This window comes from Desmodus rotundus, chromosome 6, assembly GCF_022682495.2.
Source record: "Desmodus rotundus isolate HL8 chromosome 6, HLdesRot8A.1, whole genome shotgun sequence".
Taxonomy (NCBI): domain Eukaryota; kingdom Metazoa; phylum Chordata; class Mammalia; order Chiroptera; family Phyllostomidae; genus Desmodus; species Desmodus rotundus.
Window position 1 is genome coordinate 107502405 of NC_071392.1, and position 27283 is coordinate 107529687.

The window sequence follows — 27283 nt, forward strand, 5'->3', positions numbered from 1 at the left end:
ATAATAAGGGCTTGGTGATGATGAGCTTCTTTAACTTGACCTTATCTGAGAAGCACTTTATCTTCCCTTCCATTCTAAGTGATAGCTTTGCTGGATACAGTAATCTTGGATGTAGGTCCTTGCGTTTAATCTTAGGTAATGTAATTATGATGTGCCTTGGTGTGTTCCTCCTTGGGTCCAGCTTCTTTGGGACTCTCTGAGCTTCCTGGACTTCCCGGAAGTCTAGTTCCTTTGCCAGATTAGGGAAGTTCTCCTTCATTATTTGTTCAAATAAGTTTTCAATTTTTTGTTCTTCCTCTTCTCCTTCTGGCACCCCTATAATTCGGATGTGGGAACGTTTCAAGGCGTCCGGGAGGTTCCTAAGCCTCTCCTCATTTTTCCAAGTTCCTGTTTCTTCATTCTTTTCTGCTTGGATGTTTGTTTCTTCCTTCTGGTCCACACCATTGATTTGAGTCCCAGTTTCCTTCTCATCACTATTGGTTCCCTGTACATTTTCCTTCGTTTCTCTTAGCATAGGCTTCATTTTTTCATCTGTTTTTCGAATAGATTCAACCAAGTCTGTGAGCATATTGATAACCAGTGCTTTGAACTGTGCATCCGATAGGTTGGCTATCTCTTCGTCGCTTAGTTGTATTTTTTCTGGAGCTTTGAAGTGTTCTGTCATTTGGGCCATTTTTTTTTTTTTTTTTTTGTCTTGGCGCGTCTGTTACTTTAAGGGGCGGAGCCTTAGGTGTTCACCGGGGCGGGGTAATGCTGGTCGCTGCGCTGTGACGCTGTACGTGGGGGAGGGGCCGAGTGGGAGCAATGGCGCCCGCCTCACTCTCCTCCGGATTTCAATCTTTCACTCCGATACCCACAATCAAACTGGGCCCCTCTGGTGCTGGTTCCCGAGTAAGTGGGCCTGTGCACACTCTAGGCCCCTGTGGGTCTCTCCAACAACCTCTTCTGTGATGCTTGGAGTCTCTCCTGCTGCCGCCCCAACCCCCAGGGGCGCTTTCAATCAGAGATTTGAGGCTTTATTTCCCGGCGCTGGAGCCCTGGGTTGCACAGTCTGCTTTGTTGCCGGCCGTTCGTCAGGTTTATCTGTGGGCGAATTTGGTGCCGCGCGGGGTGCTACCCGCTGCTCTGCCTGCCCCGTTCTCCGCCACTCTGAGTCCGGCCCTCTGGGTTTATCTGTGCAAATGTGGGGCCGCAGGGTCTGCTAGTGCTCGGACTGCCTGCGCCATTTGTCCCACACTCCGCCAGTCTCAGTCCCGCCACAGCCGCGCGAGTCCTCTCCACCCCGGTGCCCGTCTCCGCCCCTCCTACCAGTCTGGATGAATGGTTATTTTCTATTTCCTTGGTGTTGGTCCCCCTTGTTGTTCGATTCTCTGTCAGTTCTGGTTGGGGGAGGAGGCGCAGTGTGTCTACCTACGCCGCCATCTTGGTTGTCCCACAGGTTCTTAAGCCATCTTCCTCTTTTCTCCCCCCAGTCCTTTTTCTTTTCTCTTGTTTTGATTTATCTGTTTCCAGGTTCTCTAATTCTTTTCTCTGTTCTTTCCTTCCTGCTTATTAAGCCCATCCAATACTTTCCTTTTATAGAGATTGTATTTTAGTTTTGAGATTTTCATTTGTTCCTTAGTTTGGTGTTTCTCTACTGTGATTTCCTGTATTTTCATTCACTGCATTCATTCCATCACTTCCTTGAGCATAATTATAATAGCTGTTTTGAAGTTCATGGCTGATAATTATAACATTGTGGATTTGACATCTGTTGATTTTTTCCCCCTGGACATTGGGAATATTTTGTTGTGGAGATTCAGGATTCTGTCATATTGCTGTGCAGGTGTTGATGGGGTTTTTTGGAGGCATTACAGGAGCTGGGACTCAAAGCGCAAATTCTGTCAGTGTCTCTGGTAGGTAGCAGCTCCAGTCTGCCCCGAGCATGTGTGAGGCAGGTCAGCTAGAGACTTAGGTGGAGTTTACAGCCAGAGTTTGGGGTGCACGCTCTCTGTCTTTATTTTCTGGAGATGTCTGCTCACCCTCTGGCAGTCCTGGTTGCCCCAGATCCCTTCCCCTTGTGCCTCTGGTTAGAAGACAGCAGCTTTTAATTAGATGGGTAGCTGCCCTGCACCTCTGCCACCATAACTGTGGCTTCTCCTTTGATCAAAACCACAAGTTTCTGTTCCTCTCCAAAATCTGCTTGCTTTCCTCAACTCTCTAGTGCCCTCCAAGAAGATTTTCTGTTCATTTATTTTGTTTTCTGTATTTCGTCTGGGCTTTGTGGTGTTATTTGCTGAGGATTGGTGTGTTAGCCCCTTGCCCCTCCATACTGGAAGCAGAACCTCTGTTTTAGATCCGAGGCTTTCCTCCAGCGCCTGGCCTGGTGCTGGAGGAAATCAGCACATGGTGGGCACCATCCAGCTGATTGGAAGCTCTGTGTATGTGGGCTAGGCTTGCAGGCTCTGGGCCTCACTGTTCTTGTGTAAACACTAGCCTTCTGGATGGACCATGTCATTGGGGAATCTCCTGTGTCCGTACTTTCGGGTGTTTCTCTTCCTGTCTCCAGCCTAAAGGATGGGAACTTGATTGTACCTGGAGCTGACTGTGGGGAAGCAAGTTGGAGAGAAGTAGGGAGGTCTCAGTATCTGTCTTTTCCCTTTTTTCAGACTAGTACTTCTATCTGTAACTGTGATTGGTACCCCATAGGGTAGAGAGAGGTACAGGTGGTGCCTCTGGTTTTGTTTTAACTCCCCAAGACTGGGGTGGTAATCTGTAGGCTGATATTCAACCAGTTCCCCTGGTTTTTAGACTCTTTGCATCCCCATTTTCAGGAGTACCTGGTGCCACCAACACCTGATCCCTGTGGGTATTCTGCAGTATTAAATTAGGTTGTTGCTCACGTGGGCTTCTGCTTTCTTTAAATTAAATACCACTTGGCTGATTTTCCAGCTCCCAGAATTTTGTTGTGACTTCTCCTGTTCTGTTTGTGGGTTTATTTGGGGGAGGGCATTATTATACATTAAAAAAAATCCTTTTCTGGTATAGGAAGATAAAAGAATTAAATATGCATGTTAATTCATAATCTTTAATTGGATTGCTTTGGGGTTTTGTGGGGGGGGTTGGTGAGATTTCAGTCTGCAATCCTGTAATTTTGATAAATAGTATATAATGGGCATCTAATTTAGTTTATTTCCAAGTATGTCTAATTTTTTATTTATTAAATAGTTCATCTTTTCCCCTACTCATCTAAAACACTATCCATAATACTGAGATATTATGTATGCTGGGTGTATCTCTAACCTTTCTGTTCTTTTGATCAATATTTCTATCCTTTTGCTCATATGTTATTGCAGATGAACTTCATACTTATTCTTTTTTAATCTATTTTTGACTACTTCAGTACCTCACTATAAAAAGTTTGTGTATATATATGTATGTGTATATATATATACACACAGACATACATATACACACATACACACACACACATTTGCCCACCTGTGTTTTATCTATATATACATATATCCATTTGTTGGGATTTTGATTGGCTTTTACACATTTAGTGTAAAGTAGTAGGATTGACATCTTTGTAAAGTTGAAGATCATTTATTCAGGTCTTTTATACGCACTGTTGATTATTTATAAAGTGCCTACCTTGGACTAGAACCTTTGTAGGTATTAGGGAGATGGTGACCAAACCAGCATGGCCGCCTGGTGTCATATTGCCAAGTCCTTCATATTTCTTACTGAGTTGAATCCTAAGTATTTCATGTGTTTATGGCTGTTGTGAATGGGAGTTTTTTCACTCTTTACATTTGCCAGCTGGTTATTGCTGGAAGACGAGAAAGCCATCCATTTTCCTTTAGGCTTGGTGAGAACATTTCCTATTGAGCCAGAACATGCCACTCCACCCCAGACAAAGCACACAGAGGTGTTCCAGAGTGCCACCTGCTTCTTGTTGATACTTGGCAGTGACTCAGAATTACAGTTTAATTACATTAACTCCTGGGGCTTTTGTTCAAAATAGATGCAGAGGGGCTAATTGCTACACTGATGTTTGGTGTGGAAAATTTTATAATGTCCGATTTCTTCATTCAGACTTACTAGCCCTTAGGATTTCCTTTGTTCTCGAGCCCCGTTGCCTCTCCAGCTGTCAGTTTGGTTTTCTTCCCGTTTAATTTCATGCCATACTCTCATCCAGGGGTGAGGGCCTAGCCAAAGGGTCTGGCTCAGAAGTGAGGGGGGTGAGAAACCATTTTAAAAGAACTGAAATAATTGGATTTTTATTTTAGTTTTGTGCTCTCTGAGAGCACTCCCTCAAAACTGAACAAGTGATGGAAATGAGAATTGATGTTCCAGTCATCCTGCTCAATTTCTAAAGCCGTTGTTATGTCATAGCTGGCAGTACACTATCTTAATTTTATGGAATTTTTTTCCCCTGGTTGATGGCCGAGCTATATCATTGGTATTCATTGATTTTTTTTTTTTTTTTCTTCCTCCCAAGGCCATGCTAATTCCCTGCCTCACTCAGATCCAAGGGCATCTCACTCCTCTCTGAGGGCTGGGGGTGTCTTGTCAAAGAACATTGAGTCCTCTGTGCCTGTGGTGTTAATCGTTGGCATGTGTGATGGTGGGGGTGGTAGCGGCAATTGTTGCATTGTATCAACCCTGCCTCCTGAGTGCAAAATCCGTGCTCCTTCCACCACATCACTTAAAACGGCCAGACTGCTGTGAGAACCCACCCAGACCAGACCTCGGTGCATTGATTTATCAAAATCACTTTGATACCTGTAGTTTCTTCTTTCATCTTCCACCAGAGCTACGGGTTTTCTAAGTTTACTGGTGTCTCTTATTTAACTTTCTCTCTGAAGTTCTCAGGGAAATCTTTCTGTCCTGCTGCATTGAAATGCAGGGTACAGTATGAAGGCCACGCAACAAACTGGTTAAGGGTGCAGATTTGAGTCAAACAGATCTGAGTTCAGTTCGTTTACCAGCTGGTGACTGAGCAAGTTATTTCGCTTGTACGGGTTTTATTGTTGTTCTTGTTCTTGTTCTTGTTGTGGAAGTCTCCCCAAGTATGAAGTGGGGACGATAGTAGCAAAACTGCCTCATAGGATTGTTGGGAGAGTTAAATATGATGATTACAATGCCTGGCACAGAAGTGGGCGGCACTTAAGTTGCTGCTAATGTTGCTGTGGCTGTTACTACTAATAATGATAATTATATCTAATTGCTTCATAGTTTTGTAGAATTCCGAATATAACCCTTAGCTTTTATCTCATGACACAGGGTATTCTTAGTCTGCTTTCATGGCATTCCTGTCTTCAGCAGTCTTTTGGTTTTTTTCCTACTGTAGTTTCATATGTTTCTCTTAAGTTTGTTACATTAAAGCAGAAGAAGAGAGGAAAACTCTACACCTGTAATTCCAGGACAGCAGCTGTCTAGGTTGCTATAGTATTTTAATTTTCTGTTAATTCACTGTAGCTTTATAAAATGTAGGCATGTTTTCGGACTTGGTTCTTTGCTGTCTCACGTGTCCCATATGAGCCTGAATGGGTCTGATTTCTTTACATGGACTTCTTTGGGTGGTTTCTTTAGTGGATTTTCCTTTTCCTCAAGGAAATCAGGGTCCTGTTGCCCAATTTGTTCTGCTGGAGTCGTTCCCACGCAGAGTCATCTAGTCATCTACTCTTAGACGGCCTGTCCTTACTCTCTTGCCAGTTATCTGAAGTTTTGGAGATCAGATTTCCAACCCTGGGCTACCGATCAGATTCTCATCAGGATTCACCTTCTTGGCTGTGTGACTTGGTCCTTTTCTCACGAGGTGGTTACTTCCACTTTACCAACCAGCTCTTACTCGGAGGTCAAATTAGGCCCAGGTTGGCGCATTCCCTTGTTAATTTGAGTTGTCAGGGGGTAAATAAGAAAAGAATAAGACTCTCAGCAGCTGTCTAGGGTGCTACAGCTTTTAACTCTCTGTTAATGACCTGATCACCACCATCGCAAAGGGACTGTACCGGCTGTGTTTTCTAATTGGATAGACAGATAGTAATTTAATCTCCTAGCAGTTTCATTTCTTGCTCTTCTTCCTTTTCCCCTCTCCTCCACTAGCTTTCCACCATTATTTCTTAACTTTCCACGCAGGTGTATGCCTTCTGAAGGATATTCAGCTTTACTTCCTCACTTTCTTTCAAAATTCTCTAGTTCCTCCTTACCCCCAACACAACACAAAACGTTTTCTGTGCTTTATCCCCACTTGCTTGGCAGTAAACTTCCCAGAAGACCTTGGTTCAGCTATAAACTTGGAGGTTTTGCTGTGCACCTCTAAAGCTTTGAGGAACTGTTAAGCCAGAAATGACCAGCCCAGGTGTAAAGGCCTGCCTGTCAGGATAGTCTTCTTCCCATTTTCACTTCACCAGACAGCAGCTACAGACTGATTTGAATTTGATTCCTTGTTATGAGCACTACTGAAAGTAGGTGGTTGAGGGTTTTATTTGCTTTTCCTGGTCTTATGATTAGATTCAATGCAAGTAAAAAGTAGGAAGTAACTTGAGAAGTTGCTTGGGCAGTGGGATTGATATTTTTTATATTTACAGTTCTTCTAGCCCTCCTTAGTTTGTGGCTGGTTTTTTGTTTTGGTTTGATTTTTGTTTGTATTTTGGGGGGGTGCATTTTGCAATGCAGTTTTAGGTATCTGCCCTGCTGCCTATGTAGAGGCTGGGTGCTCCTTCTAGACTGCTTATATTTAGTCCAAATTTAGAAGTGAGGATTTAAGGCCATCAGTCAACAGCTTCCTGCGTTGTTTGCTGTTCTCCATTGAAGTCATGATTAACACCTGGGCTTTCGTTCGTTTGGGTCCCCTCAGATACACCTATGAGCGAATTGATGGGCGAGTACGGGGAAACCTGCGCCAGGCAGCCATCGACCGGTTCTGTAAGCCAGACTCAGACCGCTTTGTCTTTCTTCTGTGCACCCGAGCGGGAGGCCTGGGGATCAATCTCACAGCTGCTGATACCTGCATCATATTTGATTCAGACTGGAACCCACAAAATGACTTGCAGGTAACCATTAGGATGATTGCTGTTTGCCTTAGCTGCCCCTGAATCCAAGAACGTCACGACCGGGCCTGGCTTGGCTATAGAGTGTCTGCCATGCTCCATGCCTTGGTGTCACCCAGGTGGCAGGCTTAGGGCCTCGGCCAAGGGGCAACTGAATGAAAAATAAATGTCACCCCTTTCCATTAATCAGAGATTGGTTCTTTCCTTTTACTTTAAATCAAATGGTATTTCACAGTAGTAGCCTCCAAATATAGATTAGAGCTACTTCCTTATTATTATTATTATTATCATTGTCAGACATAAAGTTAGTAAGCTTGACCAATCCTAGGTTCTGGAATGGTCAGCATTCGGCTTGTTCATGAAATGGTCATGTGGCATATACAGCTGGGGAGCTAACTCAAAGGGGTGGGACGGCTCCCTGGTGACAGAGGCGTCCTCACTACTTCGTTTGCTCTGCACTGAGTACAGAGTTTCTATGTGCCCTTTTAAGTGGATTTGCAGGTTATATTACCTAGTTTTGACCAAATGTTTGACTAAATAATGTTGGCTTTAAAAGATGATTGCAGAGACTGAAGTTATTACAGAACTGAAGTTAATACATTTAAAAAGCCAGCATAAGCAAACAAGAAAATGACAGAGCTAACATTTCTGGTTTGGAGTTCTTCATCAACTCTGTTTGAAAGTAAAAACAATGACCAGATTGGACAGTAAATCAGCCAGAGAGATTCTAACTTGTCAAGATCATTTAGAATATAGATTTACATCCATTGCCATTAACGATGAACTTCATGCTAAGTGTGTCTTGGGATATCTGCTGATACGCAAGTGTGAGTGGAGGGTCAGGAGAGTCTTAGCTGCCTCACAGCCTTTTCATAACACAGGGACGAATGAAGGTAGTTTGGAGGCTGCTAGTTCACAAAACTGAGGAGGTGCCCTGGGAGAAGGGAGGCAGGGAGAGGGAGCTAGGCTGATGAGGGTCGGGGCTTCTTCCTTGGCCACCACCTTACACAGAGTCATTCTGCTTTGTCTTTTTCATTTAATGAGTTCCCAAATAACATTTTATTTGAAGAAAGCACTCCCCTAGTTGAAAAGCCAGTCCTTCAAATTATTAAATTGGTGATAATTGACTAAAACTTGTGGGGGGCAGAAGTCATTGTAAACCAAATTGTGTGGCATTGTATCTGTAAACAAGGAAAAGTATATGAGTTACAGATAGCAATACTTAGTACAAAGAAATAAAACGGAGTAAGAGGATATGAATGATGGGCATTGGGTGCCCTGATTTAGAAAGTGGTCTGGGAAGCCTTTTTTGTTGTTCAGGATTCTTAGAAGGGAAGGGAGGGAGAAAGAGAGGAAGAGAAACATCGATGTGAGACAGAAACAATCTATTGCCTCTCCTAAGTGTCGTGACTGGGAATGGAACTGGAGATCTTTTGCTTTGTGGGCTGAGGCCCAACCAATTTAGCTACACCGGTCAGGGCTATGAAGCCTTCCTGAAAATAATGCCATCTGAGCAGAGACCTAAATGGTAGGGAAGGATCTTAAATAATAAGGTCAGCGGAAGAATGTTTCAGACAGAAGGAATAAACAGTGGAACTGCTTAGGGTGGGCATGAGCCTGAGCGCACCCTGCCGCAGGTGGGCCAGGCACTCACTGGGCAGCATCAGTCCCACACAGAGTGAGTCAGGTTTCTTTTGAATGCTCTCCTGCCTCTCTTTTTCACTCCCTGCTCCTTTTCTTATGCTGCCCAAAAGCATCCTTTTCCTTGTCATCTCCTCGCCTTCCTGTTCTCAGCCAGCTGTTGACTGACACATTGATGCATTTATTGAGCCCTAGACAGCTGGTCAGGCCCTGGGGAAGCAGAGGTGCTCAGGACTTTGGTTTGGGTGATTTTATGTCTGCGGGCACATATCTGTCCCGTTTCCCAAAGACATTTTACATTTCAAGAGGGGATGACACCTTTCCCCAAGGAATAAATCTGGAGGTAGAAATTTCAGATTCAGAACGTAGGTGTGCAAAAGGCAAGGCCACTTCTCGGTGCTCCCTGACTCATGCTGCAGAGAGCCCACTTCCTCTTCTGCATGAGAGGTGGCCTGCACAGGCAGACTTGCAGATGCACAGGAGAAATGTAGAAGTGCTGGGCCTGAAATAAAATGCTTGTGCATAGAGGCTGGACTGGGACATTATCCCGGCATGCTGAAAGTGGTTGGGTTCCAGTGGCACTGTAGTAATTTTTTTTAACCTCTCTGATTATGCAGATTTTTCATCAAGAAACAAGGAGTATTTTAAAGTATTAAAGAAAGTGTACTTTTTAAATGTAATAGAGCTAGTGATGTGAAACAGTAGCACAAGGGTCAGGAGAGGAATCAACATTATGCTTGGTGGTTTGTACCAGCTGTTGTGTTTTAGCATGATTGTACAGATACGGTGTGAGGTTTTGCCAAGTTCTGGACTTGAAAGTGACAGTAGTAAATTAAAGGCCTAAATTAGAAATCTCTCACCTTTTGGGCAGCTGCGTGCTCTACTCCTCCTTTCTCCCCACTGCAGTCACGGGGATCTGAACACCACTACTTCTCTTGGGCCTTTGTTCACCTCAAACATATTAAAAACTAAAGAATAAACTGGGCCTGCAAGTTGTGCTGGCGTGCGTTAGAGCTCCTTAACTTTCCCTGAGTGCGGGAGAAGCACCGCTGCCTCTGCTCGCTTACAGTCTGAGGTTCTGTATTTACACCCTGCTGGTGGGTCTTATTCAGACTTCATCTCAGTTGCTGCCCTAGTTCGGAATGTTTCTCTCTTGACTGCATTTTTTGTGTGTGAGTTCTGATTAGAAAAATTAGGAATATATGATTAACTATTTAAAACTTGACTGCAAAATGACAAGTCTTCTAAATGTGACAGGACCCATCTTGGTACTTTTCGGGTAAGTTACCTTGGGAGAGAGTGTGTTTATCTCCTGGTATCATTGAGCTGCTTGTGACAGTGGCCTCCAAAACAAAGGTTTGTTTTTTTTTTTCAGTTAACAAGAAGTCCAGAGATGTGTCGTCCAGGACTTGAGGTGGCTTCATAGTGGCATCAGAGTCCCAGGTTCCTTGTGTCTCTCTGCTCCACTATCCTCAGTGAATGTAGTTTACATCCTCTTGGTTCCAAAATGGACCCTTTATGTCCCAGGCAGGAAGGTGCGATGCTTTTTTCAGGAGAGCAGAACCTTCCCAGATGTCCCCAGTAGACTTCTGCTACATCTCACTGTCTGGAACTGAATTACCTTGCTGTCCCTGGGAGGCTGGAAGTGGTTTCAGCTGAACACATTGCTGCCCTCTGCAAGAATCAGGGTTCTGGTAGTGAGGAAGAAAGGGAATGTGGATACCAAAGAGGTAATTAATGATGTCTGCAGAGCTCCCCTTATTAGACCTTTGCCCAGAACATTTATTAAACTTCCTCTTGTAATTTACTCTCAATAGTAGATGAGCCAGAAAAAGAAACTCACTGTCAGCACTTACGGCCACATGTTGCTGTTTTAAGGATTCCATAAACCGTATATTACTAACCTTGATCCCTTCCTTTATTTACCAGAGTTATCCATCAAATCTTCCCCTAAGACTAAAGATACAGGAAGAAAGCATGGCAACTAATTGTCAGAGCCAAAGACTAAACAACTGAGTGGTCCAGTAATGGAAGACTGATTGGTTAAACCATAATATAAAAGAATGGGAAATACCGCTGCAGGCTCCTGAATATAGTGTTGGGTGGAAAAAAATAAGGTGGAAAAAGTGTGCATAGCATGCTAGCATTTATCTAAACAGGCTGTCTCTCCCCCACCCCCCAAGGGAAAAATAAAACAATCAAAACTTATTTTTAAGTGGTTACCTATAAAAGGAGTGAGGGAACAGGATGGAAGTAACGGATAGAAGCTAGTTTTCCAAATATGTCTTTTCGCCTATTTGCCTTTGGAACCATCCTAAGTATTTTATAGCATTATTCAACAAAATTAAGTCTGCAATCATTTTAAACTTTAAAGATGTTGCAGAGTAAGTGCAGAGTTCTAGGACTCCTCACCCAGCTTCCCTTAATGTGAATATTTCATATAACCATAATATAATTACTGAAACCAGGAAATTATCATTGATACAATACTCTATCTACAGACCTTCTTCATATTCCTTCAGTTTCCTGTGAGTTTTCCTTTTCTGGTCTGTGATTCTATCTAGGATCTTACATTGCCTTTAGAAGTCATGACTCCTTGGCCTTGGCCTGCTCCCATCTGTAACAGCTTCTGTCTTTCCTTGTCTTTCATGACCTTGACACTTCTGAAGGATACTGACTAGCTGTTTTCTAGAATGTCTCAAATTGTGTTTGCTCGATGTTTTCTTCTGATCAGATTTTGAAGTTATGCATTTTGGGCAAGACTATCGTAGAAGTGATGTTACAACCTTTTCTGTGTATATCGAGGGTACATGATGTCAGTATGTCTTATTTGTTGTGTTAACCTTTGATTTCTTGCTTGAGTGGAATCTGCTAGGTTTCTCCACTGTAAAGTATCTACTTTTACCTGTACAATTAATATCTTGGGCGGAGATAATTTGAGACTCTAAAGAACCTGTTTCTCATACTTTTGCCTGTTGATTTCATTAGCGTCCATCAATGGTTTTTGCCTTCAGTAATTATTACTATGGTGTTTGGCTAATGGTAATTTTCTGTTTCGGTCATTCCGTCTATATTTATTAATTGGGATTCTACTATAAAGAGCAGTTGACCTTTGCCTACCATTTCTTTATTTATATCAGTATGGACTCAAGGATACTCATTTTATTTCGTGGGTCATGATTCATTACTCTCATTATATATTTTAGTGCTCATATTTGGTCATTTAGAGGTCCTTCAAGTTGGCTCCCATGTCGTTTTAGAGGCTCCCATTGGTTTTTGAGCACTTTCTAGCACCACACGATGTTCAGGTTCATGTCCCGTTTTTCCTGCCATAGCCGTGGAATTGACCATTTCTCCAGGGGTCCCTGGTCCCTTTTATTCGAGAAAGGCATTTAGAAACTAAGACTTGGCTGCTAGGCATGCCCATTGCTACTGGAGTATTATTGCTTCTAGACTCTCGAGGCAGACAGAGCTGGGAAATGCATGTGTGTGTGCGAACACACACACTCGAATCACACATCTATACTTAATCCATTTCTATCCCCCCGTTGTGAGGTTTCTGATTCCAGTCCGACACCACACAATTCTTTCTAGTCTTCCCCTCCTCTTTACTTGTAACTCCTTTCCCTGGCCGTGAGAAGCCTGGATCTCATTATCATAACAAGCCATATTTACTCATGTTCAAACCTAGTAAACACATAAGAATACTAGTTTCAGAATTGCTAACCCACATTCTGTGAAAAGTAAATTTACCAACCTATAATATTGGACTTTTGTGTTTTTTGTGGTCATTAGTCTTAGAGTACATAATCAAAAGACCATTTTCCAAAGTTACTGGGTCTGGTTTTTTCCTTTCCCACCCCTTCATTGTGGTTAAATTAATGTAGGGATATTAGTGTTGCATTCTAAATAAAATATATGTTCAAATGAAAAAAAATGTAGGGAGAAATAAATTCCTGAAATTCTAAAGCAAAATGAAACAGTTGAATCTGTATATCAAGTAAACAGCATAATCCCAAGAGAGAGATTATTTCAAGTGTTTATATTTAATAATTTTTATATTGTCATTTTGATATAATTTCAGTTTGCAACTCCTGTACACCCTTTATCCATGTTCACCAACTGTTGACAGCTCGCCCCATTGACTTTTCTGGTTTTGCCCTTTTGGACCCTCTCCTCTGTCTCTGTCAGTGCACACACAGACGTGCACACACACACGCGCGCACACACCATTTTTTGTGTGAACCATTTGAGAGTAAGTTGCCCCTGAAGTGCTTTGGTGTGTGTGTGTGTGTCCCGAGTGCTAGGGGACATCCTCTTACATAAACACCGTTCAGTTCTCAGGATCAGGAAATGAGAATACTGTCCTCAGTCCACAGTCTGTATTCAAAGTTTGTCATTTCCCTCACTCTCCTGTATAGCTTTATCCCCCCTAAGATCCAGTCCAGGGTCACCCGTTGCATAAAGTTCTCATTTCTCTTTAGTTTCCTTTCTTGTGAATCAGTTCCTCAATTTTTCTTTTCCTTTTATAACCTTGATGTTTTTAAAGAGATACAGGCCTACTGTTTCATAGACTGTCCCTCGGTTTCCCTTTGTGTCCCCTCAGGATTGGATTTGGGTAGTGACATGCCCTTCTCAGTATATCACAGCAAGAGAAACATGTTGTCCAATAACACAGACTTTGGTCTCTTAGTTAAGTGGTGTCTGCCAGATTTCTCCACATAAGTTGCTATTTTTCCCTTTGAAACTAATAAGCAATTTTGGACAGATACTTCGAGACTATGTAAATGTCCTGTTCTTCATCAAAGTTTCATCCATTATTTTAGTTTCCATTGACTACTCTTGCCTGAATCAGTCGTCGCTATGATGGTTGCAAAGTGGTGTTTTCTGTCACCCTACATTTTGTTGGTTACATTCCACTATAAACAGGAGAGTTTTCCCTTTTCTCGCATTTCTTTATGTCAGTATGTCTCCACGGGTTCTCTTTTATTCAGTGGGTTATGTTACATTGCAGTGTGTATTTATTTTGATGTTGAATAGTCCTAGACCTAGCCAGGGGCAGCCTCCTTGAGTTTCAGTGTTATTTTGATATGTGTCCGTCATTCTTTGAGTACTTCCTTGCATTCTGACACAGTGATATGTTTCAGGTTCATCTTACACTTTGTCTACCCCAGCCCCAGAATTAACCATTTTTCTAACATGCCTTTGTTCTCTCTTATGAACACGGTATTTAGAGACGAAGGTCTGAGAATTCGTTGTGTTCTTTGCCACAGGTACGCCACTGCCTCTTGACCCTCTCAGTGCACATGGCTAGAACACATACACACGGAATATAAATGAACATACATACACAGCATGCTTTTATATGTATATGTGTGCACAGAAACTTAGGCATGAAGACACACATAGATCCACATCTGTTTCTATGTCTGTCTCTCTGTGCATGTTTATACACGCATGCATGCACGAAACCTTGAGTTAATACTGACACCTCCAAATCCAGTTTAACACCACAAAATCACTCTAGTTTTTCTTCATTTCATGTTCATAATTTCCCTTTCAACAATGAAAACACTGAGTCCTATTAATGTTAATACATGTACTAATTTGGTCAATCCTGGTGCACACAGAAAGTAGTTTTGAAATTGCTGACGGTGCCACTGTGAAAAAGAAACCTACCTGCAAGTGTGTGTTTTAAACACTGTAATATGAGTGTGCATGCTTAGTGGGATATAACCCTAAATGGGAGAAAACAAAAATTTTACATAGTTTTTGGTAATTGTGTTTTGGGAAGATTAATTGTGTTTTGGGTGCTGTTTTTCTGAGACTGTTGCCTATATTGTGGGATAACCTAATGAGTAATGATAACGTTGTGATCAAGAACTGAACTTTTAAACATTGTTAAAAAGAGATACAGATATATGGCAAATTAAATTTAAATCTCATAGTTCTAAATTTGAATTTAAAATATCAGTATGGTCTCATGATGTATTTTGTCTTAATACGTGCATACAGCTGTATATACTGTATACACACAAACACTTCCGGTTTTGCCCATTGAAAAGGCCTAGAAACAATGACTAACCTTGTAGCAGTGAGCACCTCTAGAGCATCCAGATTGTTGTCTCTAACTACCCTTTCCCAATAAAAGGAACTAGGACTCCTTGAAAACACGGCTGACTCCAGTTCTGGGTAGGAAATGTGCAAGGGGAGCATGACACATGTTGTCATACCAGAAAGCAGGGGAGCCGCCAGAGACTGCTGGCACTTGATACAGCACACAGACATAAACACAGACATGCCCATATCTTCTCCTTTGTCTGTATGTGTGTTTACACGCGCATACATCGTAACCATGAGCTCATCCTGTTCTAACACCAGAGTTTACTCTAGTGTTCCTCCTTTCCATAGTTGAGTGGATCATGTCAAAAGAACTCAGGAGGCAACTCGAAGAGGTTCTCCTGGGCCCTTTTTGAACAGCAATAAATATAGTGAGAACAGTGCAGTAAAACATTGTGTATATATTTAAATGCAACTTTATTGTGTTCCTTTGAAAAGTAAATAATAAAAATCTTCCTTGGTCACTTTTGGAGGATATTATTTTGGAAACTGATTAAATACAGAGGAAGAATTAAACATTTAGCTTGTTTCTCCTATATGAACTGTATGTCAGGGTAAACCAAAAATTTGATGAAGGGAATTGTAACCCCTAATGAATTAATCTAGGCAGTGCTCATCAATTCAAAATAAAGACAATCAGACATCATGTGCCTCTTGATGGAAATTCAACACTACCTATAAAATACACTTGCCAAAAATGACATCTTAGCCTGATTAAGTCTCAAGATACAATTTCTAGTTCAGTGGCGATAACAAGGAACTGAGGGACCTAGTCCACGACACAGCCAGAATGGAGATGGCATAGCGTAGACTTTGAGAAACTGTAAGACAGAGAGCTGATCTGTTCAAAAAACTAATTGCATTTGCATTTGAAAAAAAAAAGAGATCAAAAGCAGGGAGTATCAACCACTTACAATGTATGGTGTTTATTTGGATCCTGGTCCCAACAGGCAAGCTTTAAAAAATGTATGTGACATAAGCAGGGAAATTGGAACAGACTGAGTCTTAATTTTTTACAGTATGGCAGTGGTACTATGTTTTGTAGAAGTCCTGGTCTTTAGAAATGCATATTGAAATGTGTAAGGAAGAAACAGTACGCTGCCTCGGACTTGCTTCGTAATAATCTTGGAGGGGGGAGGCGTAATAAAGATGAAACGGGATTGTCCCTAAGAGGCTATTATACTTTTCTCTACGCTTGTCTGTGTGTGACATTTTCTATAGTAAAATGACAAAAATTAAAAAGTGGTGCTGCCAACTCTGAGGCAGTTCCCAAAAGAGCAGGACAGCACCTGGGATTGAGTGCCCCCACTAAGGTCACAGGCCAGGGAGGGGAGTGAACCGTGTTCTTCTCAGCACTTTACCCTGGCACATGGCAGTCACTCAATAAATAGTGGGTGACGAAATAAGTGACCTTGAAAGGACAGCTGACCTTTGGGTGAATTCTGTTCCTAAATCACTCCCGTGACTCATAACTGTGAGATCTGACCACTTATAGCACATGGAATTTAAGCATTTCCCTAATCTTTCGGCCACTGCCATTGTGTCTGGTGACATGATGTACATGACCCTCCTTCCTTCCCAGGCTCAGGCCCGATGTCACCGGATAGGCCAGAGTAAAGCCGTGAAGGTGTATCGCCTCATTACTCGGAACTCATACGAGCGAGAAATGTTTGACAAGGCCAGCCTGAAGCTGGGTCTGGACAAGGCTGTTCTTCAGGACATCAACCGAAAGGGTGGCACCAATGGGGTAAGTATGGCGGCACCTACTCTGGGGCCATAAGCAGTTGTCACACGGCTAGGGCCTTTAGATTCTTCCTTCCTACAGCTGTTTTAAGATTGACTTTCCTGGTTCCATTCCCAGTAAGGGCACATGCCTGGGTTGCAGTCCAGGTCCCCAGGTCTTGTGTGGGGCACACAAGAGGCAACCACACATTGATGTTTCTCTCTCTCTCTTTCTCTTTCCCTTCCCCTCTCTCTAAAAATAAAATAAATCTTAAAAAAAAAAAAAGAAGAAGAAGAAGAAGATTGACTTTCACTGAACTGAGTCAGGCCACACCACTTTGTTGGGTAATTCCCTACAGTGGAGGGTAATTCAGGATCAGCTCTCTGCATTTGATAAATTGATAAAGGAAATCTGCAGGGACAGTTATGTGGTAGGATTGCCCAACGTGCAGTAACATTTCAGTCAACAGAGTTTTTTACAGGGCCCATTGGAAGTCAGGAGATCTTAACACTCTTAACTCTGAATTCAATCTGTTGTCACCACACTTTATCTCATACTCCGGAATTTGCGCTCCTCTGGGGGTATGATGGAATGAATTTTATCTATATCCCCCAGGTCCCTAACAGTCCTTGGCATATTAAAGATACTCAATGCTTGATGGTCAGTGAATAAATGAATGAATAGCTTAGCATCTTGAAATACGGCTGTTACTAAAATCCTTTTTCCCCTTGGCGGGGGATAACAATCGCAGCTAAGATTCTTAAATTGTATTAAAGTACAGGCAAACAAAGTGGAACATCTCCTTACTCTGCGGGCTCAGGGCATCAAAGGTTGGGAATTAAAACCTTCTAAACGAGTTGTCTCTAGTCCAGATGGTCTGTGTCCTCTTAGCCGTGCACGTGTTGCTGAGTGTAACCCTTCACGTCACCAGTGCTGCGAGTCATGGAATTCCCTCTTGTGATTGATGTAAAGAGAACCAGATTCTTAATTAGAACCAGGAAAGGCTGTTTTGAACTCCCATTTCCTGTTTTCAACAAGCAATTGGGAAGATCACACTTGGCACAGGATCCTTTCTTCAGTTAAGAAATGACATCATTTCCAATACTAATGTATTTATTTAATAATGAAGAAATCATTATTCTTTAGCTTGTTTGGTACATCTGGAGGTTTTTAAAGATACAGACTCAAACTAAAATATAAAATAAACATTAGCTACATCCTCTTCAATGGTGCATAGTTTTAATGGCTTGTGACATTTGATAATAACCAATGTCCCAAAGAATGTCAGGCCACTGGGCCATGTGCTGGGTTTTGTTGTGGAGCTCCCTATACCGGATTGTCTGCCTGCCCTCTCCATAGTTCTCTTGAATGTCTTTTTCTGGGTTTTCATTTTCTAAAGCTTATTGTCCATGTCTTTATTCTTCTGACATGTGCAGTTAGTTGAGGAGCTGTGTACTGAGTCACAACAGCCAGATTTGAGGCTGTATTTTTCCTACGCATTTTCTACTTTTTGAGTAGCCTTTGGTGACCTGTCCAGGTACAACAGCTTTCAAAAATGGAGGTAGAGGACTTGCTCCGGAAAGGTGCTTATGGAGCGCTGATGGATGAGGAAGACGAAGGTTCCAAGTTCTGTGAAGAAGACATAGACCAGATTCTGCAGAGGCGAACGCACACTATCACCATCCAGTCTGAAGGGAAGGGGTCCACTTTTGCCAAGGTATAGGACCTTCTCTCCAGAGTTTGTGTTGGGGGAGCGAGAAGAAGATTGATTGTGCTCTGACCTTGTTATCCAGGCTTCTGATTCTCTAAATACAGACCATCGAGATTGTCTGGCTGCTCTTTTATTCTGTGTGACTGAAGATACAAGTTCTTAGAGCGTGTGTCAGTAGTGAGTCAGAAGCCACAGAAAGAAAGCACCACCCTCACCTCAGGGAGCTGGTGTCCAGTGGGCAGGATGCTCACCTTAGCTTTCAGTGCGCACTGTTCACTGTGCACAAGGACTGCTCTGAAACCCCTGACTTGACTCCTTTTCAGAGCACTCCCTGATCTGTATTCCAGTGAACACTCCAGTCCTCAGACTCCAGCAAGTGTTTGTTCATTTCATGAGAAGATAAGATTATACAAAAGAATCCCAGCTTCTAGTCTAGGCGCCTCTTTCCTGCGCCCTGCAGGTTGCTGGATTTAGAATCAGCTCATTAGACCGCCTGTCAGATCACTCTCTGAGTTTCCCTGACTGCAGGCTCCTTGAGTTTTGTGACCTGTCTGATTAAATCTGCTGTTTGGTCACTAATGTGGGTTGTTGTCAGTAGAACGTCTCGTGCTTTATAGCCTTTGCTTATCTTTGTCCACCTCATATTGCCCAGCCAGTGCCTTTTCTGTAGTAGACGTTTGGCAACTGGTGAACTGAAGGAAGTTTTAAGAATTTTAATTCTTTCACTGGGAACTAGGTGTCAAGTAACACATTTCCATGGTCTTCCAGGGCTTGTCTTCTGTCACCCAAGTTTTAAGTTCAAAAAAATGATCCTGTAGAATGAATTTGTAATTACCTCACCCAATCTTTTAAAAAAGGGGAACAACAACTTTGGGATTTTCACTCATGTTTTTTTTGGAGGCTGTGTTTGAGTTTCTGCTGCATTTAAAATCACATAGTAGTCTTACTAATTTGTACTTGGTTCAAGCACAGCGTTTTAACTCTTGTCTTCTTCACAGGCTAGCTTTGTGGCTTCAGGAAACAGAACAGATATTTCCTTAGATGACCCGAATTTTTGGCAGAAATGGGCTAAAATAGCTGAACTGGACACTGAAGCAAAGAATGAAAAGGTACAGCATTAAGAATGCTTTATTCCGTTGAACATTTCACTGATGTCTTACAGAACCGTAAATTCCTACAAAGCTCAAGTCATTATTTACTCCTGAGCCTTAATTCTTAAATGAGATGCTAGATGTGGTGCACTTAAAACACGCCTAGCACATAGACAGAGCTTCATAAATGTTAACTGCTGGAATTTAAAATGACCTAGTGGAACATACTGGGCACCTGGGAAATCAGACCAAGGCAGTCGGAACTGGAGCTGGCCACACAGGCCAGAGTTAGCCCTCGGACACCAGCCAGCATCCCATCCCTGGCGTGTGCCTGTTTTACCTCTGTTTCACCATTCCTATGGTAGAGACTACCTCTCATGGATCCCGGGAAGAGGAAAAGAGCATGACAAGGCAGGGTGTTGGCTTCACTTCCTGTATTTTAGTATCTTGAATTTTTCTATTTCTATACGTAAGGGAGAGAATGGTCTTGGAATAAAACCAGAGTTTGAATACTGGCTCTGCCCCTGACTGGATGTGTGCCTTTGGGCACAGTACCTGCCTTCACTGAAACAGGCGAGGAAAGGAGCTGGCAGTGCCTACTTTGCAGGGCTGGAGAAACAGTGGTGAATGTAACTGCCTAGCCCGTTGTGAGGCACCCTTACCTGTTAGTTTCCCTCCCTCCATCTCTGACCCTGCCCCCTCACTTGAGGGTGAGCATGCATCACTTTTTACTGGTCTTCGCAACTGAGTATTAAACTCTTGTGGACCCACAAACCCCAGAGACAGGTCCTGCTGGCGCCCGCCTGGTTCAGTAGCCAGCACCCAGCGTTAACACTTCTTCTGTAGGGTCACCACGGCCACTTAACTCAACTTCCTTTCTCCAGGTAGGAAGATCTGACAGTCCTTTGTCACCTGGGTTTTATAAGGTCACAACCAAGAAGTCACTCTGTATTCAGGACAGATGGCAAAGGGGGGAAGAAAAGGCTCATGCCCTATAGATAGGAAGAAGCAGTTGAAGCATTCCAAGGTGGGAAGGAAGGTGATTGAAGCAGGAACGACAGAGAAATTTATCTGGGCTGCATAGTTTAGTATTCAGGAGCTCCGCCTACCTTTGAGGAGAGGTATAAGGGGGAGGGGGGAGAACCATGAAGTGATGGAGACTAGAGAAGAAGTGATGGTTGTGGCCAAGGGGGCCACCAGAATGAATGAAACTCCCGAATATGTTCTCGGTGAAAGAGAAGGTTAGTATGTAGTGCCAGTGGAAGGCAGAAAACGGAGCAGCAGGAATGTGTGTTTGTCTTCAGAAAGTTGCTGAGCAGATGGAATTCTCCAACCCTGTCTCCAGAGTGCGGACTGCCTCTGCCTGCTGGGCAGAGCAGCTGGGGCACCACTCCAGCCTGTACTGTCAGGAGCAGACTGCCGCTCTGGGCACTGGGGGGCCTTGCCTGCCCATGCCCATTAGAGTGACTGCAGGGACAGCAGATGGTGGCGGACAGCTCTGGGGACCGGGGAACATGTCAACTTCAGCAGGGCCCAGAGAATCCCCTCTGCTTGTCGTGGGCACAGCAGGTGTGCTGGGGAGAGCCTTTCCTGCTGGAGGATGAAACCTGGGTGTGGTTCTTTCCCAAACGGGTCCTGAGTAGTGTCAACAGGATATGCTTGTGCCTTGTGATGGGGGCAGAGAGAAGCAGGGCTTTCTCCCCAGTGTCTCTCTGTTTCTAGGAAAGCTTAGTGATCGACCGGCCTCGCGTGAGAAAGCAGACCAAACACTACAATTCCTTTGAGGAGGATGAGCTCATGGAATTTTCAGAGTTAGACAGCGACTCTGACGAAAGGCCCACAAGGTCCAGGCGCCTCAATGACAAAACCAGACGCTACCTCCGAGCTGAATGCTTCCGGGTAGAGAAGAACCTGCTCATCTTTGGGTGGGTATCAGCTTTGCCTGTGTGTTGTTTCTCAGTCCATCTCAGTGTGCATCTCCAAATACCTGGAGTTACGGGCTGGTGGAGGCTCTGTTAGAGCAAGAGTGAACTGTGCTTTCTGCCCATGCCCCTTCCTGCCCTGCCCCCACCCCAGCATTGTCTGCTCCGCTGCCGTGTTGTAGACGTGCCATGATTTTCTCTCTGTGCGACTTATTTGCTGCCTGGTGCTAATTTCCTGGTGCTGTTTCACCCCAAGGATATATGAGGAGTCGGTGCAGCAGATGTTACTGCTGAGGCTCTCTGGCTCTGGAAGAAATAGGAGACTTAGCTTCTAGGAGCTCACCATTGTTTTTAAATACTGCAGCTGGACTCTTTTAATTTCAAATTTTTACTCCCCACTCCAAATATTTTTGTCCCTCTCTTCCTAACAACCTAGTGACCCTATAAAGCTCTCAGTGTCCAGGCCACCTTAGTGACATTTCGTATGCTACAGCACGCAGTCGTCCAAGGCCTTTCAGGACAAAGCCCTCCAGGTAATGAATACACCAAGCAGAGGACGAGAAGCTCTCCTGGCTCCTGTTTGTCCTGCAGTGTTGAGGGCATGCACGGCCCTTGCTCTCTCCAACACCCTCTGTATTTCCACTCTCAGCTGGGGCCGATGGAAGGACATCCTGACCCACGGGCGATTCAAGTGGCATCTGAATGAAAAGGACATGGAGATGATTTGCCGTGCCCTGCTGGTGTACTGTGTCAAGCATTACAAGGGGGACGAGAAGATCAAGAGTTTCATTTGGGAACTGATCACACCTACCAAAGATGGGCAGGCCCAGACCCTCCAGAACCACTCAGGTGAGAGGTGGGCTGAGAAGCACGAACTCTCCTGCACTCCCCTCCCTCTTCCTGTGTTGGTCCATGTTGCTGTGCTGTGAGGGGCTTCTCTTTCTTGCATATGTTTCAGAATGTTACCTGTGGGAAAAGATGATGATTCTTTAGTCCTCCCTCGGAGTCTTCTAGGGCTACCATGATGTTCTGTTTAAGGACTAAAACTGCCCAGGTGCCAGCCCTGCCCCTAACTTGAGCATCACAGGGGCTCCTCCTCTGAATAGGGGGCTCAGCTGTGTGTCCGTGGTTCATCTTTGCATTTCACAGTGCTGTCTCCGCTCCACCTCTGTCTGTGCCTTTTCTTGTGCTGTGCTTCTCCTTCCCTGTGCTTTGGCCATAGCTCACGTTTAGGTTTCAGACCTGTTTCAGGTTCCTGTTCCCTGGCTAGGTTGTAAGTTCTCAGAGGGCACAGGTTATGGTACACCTTTCTTGATCTTCACAGGGTGTTTGGTAAATTCTTACTGCCTGACTGAATGGTCCTGGGGTTTCCTAAGTGGGGACCAGGCACATCTCCACATACCATCACTGTTTGGTGCACTGAGGGCGCCACCACACAGCCTAGCTGCCTCTTTGCAAGCCCAGTGCAGCTCCAGTCTTAACACCCGTGTTTAAGTCGCCTTGTCTCATCGACCTGCCTTTCTGTTTCAGGGTTGTCTGCTCCAGTCCCCAGAGGGAGGAAGGGGAAGAAGACGAAGAACCAGCTGCTGCTCCCAGAGTTAAAGAATGCAGACTGGCTGGCCACCTGCAACCCGGAGGTTGTCTTGCATGATGATGGCTACAAGAAACACCTCAAACAACACTGCAACAAGTGAGTGTGTCCCTCTGCACCCCCTTCTGGCAGCTGTACCTACTGCCCAGGTCCTGGGACCCTGGAGGAGCACTTGATATTCCTATACTGCCATGCAAGGTCTGGAAAAGCAGAATATGGGGTCTCAGTTGGGTCATGATTCACTAGCTTTAAAGCCTCTCTAGTCCGTTTAACAGTCTTTCTTCTCCCCCAAAACCTAACCTCTCTATCAGTGCAGTTTGAACTTTGAGGGTTTTTTTAACCTGACTCTCAAAATTCACTTAGGACACTGGTGAATTCACCGGTCTCCTTTTCCTTTGCCTCCCTCTGCCCCTGAGGTCACATTAGCATGAGCAAAAAACTGACCCTGAGTATCCACTACTCTCAGCCCCCATGCCAAGTTACTTCCTCTTCTAACCAAGTTACTTCCTCTTCTAATTGGCTATTGCCATTCATGGTCTCCAGGAATTTGATAGACGTGCATTTGAGATAATGTTCTTATATCCCTAGGCTGGCATCTGGGATGGGGTAGGGAGAGACGGAGGAAAAAGTGATAGAAAATGAAACTCTATTCTTGTGGAGTTTGTTTTGGAGGACTTAAGCACTCAGCCTCAAAAACAACGACAAGTTTGCACATGGAATTTTGAATCACTGTACAGTGTATCTGTTAGAATTAAAAGAACCCTTGGAAACCTTATCCAGCTTCCTAGGTCGCACAAGAATTATATCCCAGGCATTCTGAAGGCAGTGAGAAGGCCTCTGCTTATATACCTCTGATTATAAAGAGTTTAGTACCTTAGCTCTGCCCGGTGTGTCTCAGCTGGTTGAACATCATCCTGCACAGTGAAAGGTGGCTGGTTCAGTTCCTGTTCAGGGCACATTCCTGGGTGGTGGGTTTGGTCCCCCATCAGGGCATGTATAAGAGGCAACTGATCGATGTTTCTCTCTCTCTCTTCCTCCCTCCCTCCTTCTCTCTTCAGAAGTAAATAAATAAAACCTTGTGTAAAAAAGAGTTTAATATCTTATAAATTAAGAGGTTTCCTTGGTTTTTCCTTCTTCCCAGTACCATAACATCAACGTAATGGTTCTGTAGTTGTTGTTGGGTTGCGTTTTTTTTTTTTTCTTACAACAGATGAAGTCCAGTCCTTTCCCTTCATTCTTCCAAATACTTGAAGATAGGTTTCATGCCCAATACTGTAATAAAACTACTATACACAAAAGTCCAAGTTCTTCGGGGACAGTCAGTCTTGATCTCAGACGTAAAGGTCACAGGCTGTTGATAGTAGAGCCTGACCAGTGCAGGATCCCCTGTCATGTCGATGTGACTGAGTCAGAGTCACCATGTGGGCGACAGGAGGCTGGCCAACCAAGAGGACTGCTGATGGCAGACCTGGAGAGGCAGGCTATCCGAGGATTCTGTTGTCAATATTAAGCAACCATTATTTCTTGAACAAGTGAGACGTCTGATATAAATATTGTATTTGGGGAGAAAAATTAATCTGGCAATAATTTGCAAGATGGAGCAGGTAAACCTAGAGCTGAATGGCCAACTGGAAGAGTTCTGTCATAACTTAAATGTCGATCGTAGGGACCTAGACCAGGGCGCTTAGAGTAGAATTGGGGAGAAAGGGTCAAAATGAGACACGTGACTAAGGGAGAATCCATGATGTGTGGGGAGGAGTACCAAAAGCAGCTAACTCCATAAAGCGTCAGCCCTAACGGCTGGGAGCCATGACGGAATGAGAATCGTTTTATTCACTAAAAGATGAAGAGCAAAACGAAGGACTCAGGCTTTGCCTTGTTAAGTTACAGCAGCAACATTTGGCTGTTATGTCCACAGCTATAGATGTGGGTCTGGAGCACTGAAAATAGGCTGAGCTGGAGAGGTTGACACAGAACTTGCCTCTGCGCCTGCAGAGATGATCACAGGTGACAACCAGAACCAGTTTCGGACTTCGAGGAGTTTCTTAACATTTCTCACCACCACCCCGCAAGACCTTTCCTGAGTGGATGCCTGACCCTGGGGGTCAAGAATAATGCAGTAAAGCACTTCTCCCAGCTCCAGTTTGAAGATGCTGACTGCTGTGTGTTATGCCGAATCTATTGGAAGCCACTGTCCTCTTTAGTTCTGGCCCAACAAGACCTAGAGACTCAGACTCAGGGTGGGAATTCTGTCAGAACGTCTTCCAGCCTCTGAGGAGCCTTCCTACTGATGGGAGCTTGCCATTTCTCAGCAAGGCTCATTTAATTACCAGTTGTTTCTAATTAATTATCCTTCCTTGTATTAAATTTAAAATCTGCTTCCTTGAAATTCCACCCCTTGATCTTGGTCTTAGTTCTATCCTGAGATGCAATGGAAAACAGGCAGAATTTCTCCAGCATAACAGGCCCTTGAGCTTCTAAGATTATGATTTGTCTTAATTAGCAAGTGTACTGCCACCCCAACAGCAGAAAAGGGTTAAGACAGGCTCTGGGGTCAGGACTGCCTGGATGTAAATCCTGACCCCATTGCTGACCAGCGGGTGAATTCTTTAACCTCTGTGTGCTTTGTCTTCACCTAGAAAATGGGATTCATAATAGTTCCTACCTCTTAGCATTATTGAGGATTAAGTGAGCTGATACTTGTTGGCACATAGTAAGTACTCAAAGCATTGTTTGTTATTCATTGTTTGGTATTGAGGGACATGAATTTATCGTCTAAAGAACTGTAAAAAGTTAAAAAGCAGCTGCTTCAAATCTCAGCTAAGTCGGGACAGTGATGATTCGTTCAGGGCTGGGGGTAGTGACTGGAGGGGTTCCCAGGGGCCTTCAGGGGAAATGCTCTGCTTCCTGATCTGGATACTACATGCACATGTGTGTTCAGTTCGTCAGAGTCCCATCAAGATTCAAGTTTATGCAGAGTGTACTTTGGGAAGTGTATTTCATATCAGCAAAAATTTTTTTTAAATAAAGAGATGAAAGAAAAAGCAATACTGTCCCCAAAATATTAATGGGTTTCATTTGGCTAAAGTAAGGGTGTTCCAAACCAGCTGCAACTGGGATTATCATCTCACACTGGGAGGAGGTGGCTCTCCAAGAGGAGGTGTCCATCTGCCCACTGAATTAAATTGCTTCTCGTGAGAAGTGAATACTATTGGCTTTAAATTCTCTTCTCTCGTGCTATAGATACAACTGAATATTCACACCTTGGCTTCTCTTTACTTAAATAGGGACAGGTCTGTGTATCTTACCTCTTCAGGAAAGCCTTACTCTGACTGAGGTAGGTATCAGCAGACAGGAATTCTCTACTTAACACCCTTGTTCTGGTTCCTCCTAAGGCTGCCAGCCAGGTGGAAAGATCAGTGATGGTTGTAAATTATGTTCTCTGAGTTTTTTTAAAAAGAAGAAAACTCAAAATTATTTGAGTTGATTGCCAGTTGAGGGTAAGGAATGGTGTACCAGAAAAGCAAGGTTTTTTCCAATCTAAAAGCTCACACTTATGTTGCCACCTAAAACTTGAGCCCACAGTGGCACTTTCTGCCTGCATCTAAGAACTTATGTTTTTAAATTTTTTTAGATCTTATTTATTTATATTTATTAAAATTTTTGGATTTCATTTATTTATTTATTTTTAGAGAGAAGGGAAGGGAGGTAGAAAAAGGAAAGAAACATCAATCAGCTGCCTCACGCATGCGCCTCAACCAAGGACTGGGCCTGCAAACCAGGCATGTGCCCTGACTGGGAATCAAACCGGCAACCTGTCGCTGAGCCACACCAGTCAAGGCAGAAATTACACTTTTTTAGAGGCCTCAGTCCTTTTATTATTAACATCTTTTGAATAGGTAATAAACAGATGTGTTAAAATTTTTCTCAAATGTTAGGTTTTCTGCTACCTCCAGTGCCCCCCTTTCCCTCTCCAGAGGCAACCACTGTTAACCCGACTCTCCCAGAGATACTCTGCGTGGGATAGCACAGGCGAGCGTAGTCTTCTTTATCTCCCCGAAAATAATACACTTTCCATATTATTTATTCCCGAAGATAGCACACTTTACATTTCCTTCCTTGCTTCCTTCTTTCTCTTTTCTTTTCTTTCTTTCTTCCTTTTTTCTTTCTTTCTAATTTTGAACAACTTATGTAGAGATCAGTTCCTATATCAGTATATGTAAATTGGCTTATTTTTTATTTTTAGCAGCTAGCCTTCATTCTTGACTGGTAGTGAGCGAGTTACAGGTATTCTTCCAGACCTCTTTGCAGCTCAGCTGTGAATATGAAGCATTTCCTGGGACGTGGCCAGCTTTTCTGTGCCCACCCTGACTTCCACCCTGACTTTGCGTCGGTGTACCTTTCCCTCCCTTGACCCCCTATCATCCTCCGTGCTCTGACTCTT

General features: G+C 43.7%; 1 protein-coding gene across 8 annotated transcripts in view; it reads left to right on the plus strand.

Moving 5' to 3' along the window:
- CHD6 (chromodomain helicase DNA binding protein 6) overlaps positions 1–27283 on the plus strand; it is a 171004-nt gene that overhangs the window by 100974 nt on the left and 42747 nt on the right. For all 8 annotated transcript variants that reach the window (XM_024559595.4, XM_053927248.2, XM_053927255.2 and 5 more), the window contains exons 17-23: positions 6848–7043; positions 16384–16548; positions 18062–18241; positions 19234–19344; positions 21049–21251; positions 21898–22097; positions 22779–22938. In XM_024559595.4, coding sequence (XP_024415363.2) covers positions 6848–7043; positions 16384–16548; positions 18062–18241; positions 19234–19344; positions 21049–21251; positions 21898–22097; positions 22779–22938 — 1215 coding nt within the window. The remainder of the gene's footprint in view (positions 1–6847; positions 7044–16383; positions 16549–18061; positions 18242–19233; positions 19345–21048; positions 21252–21897; positions 22098–22778; positions 22939–27283) is intronic.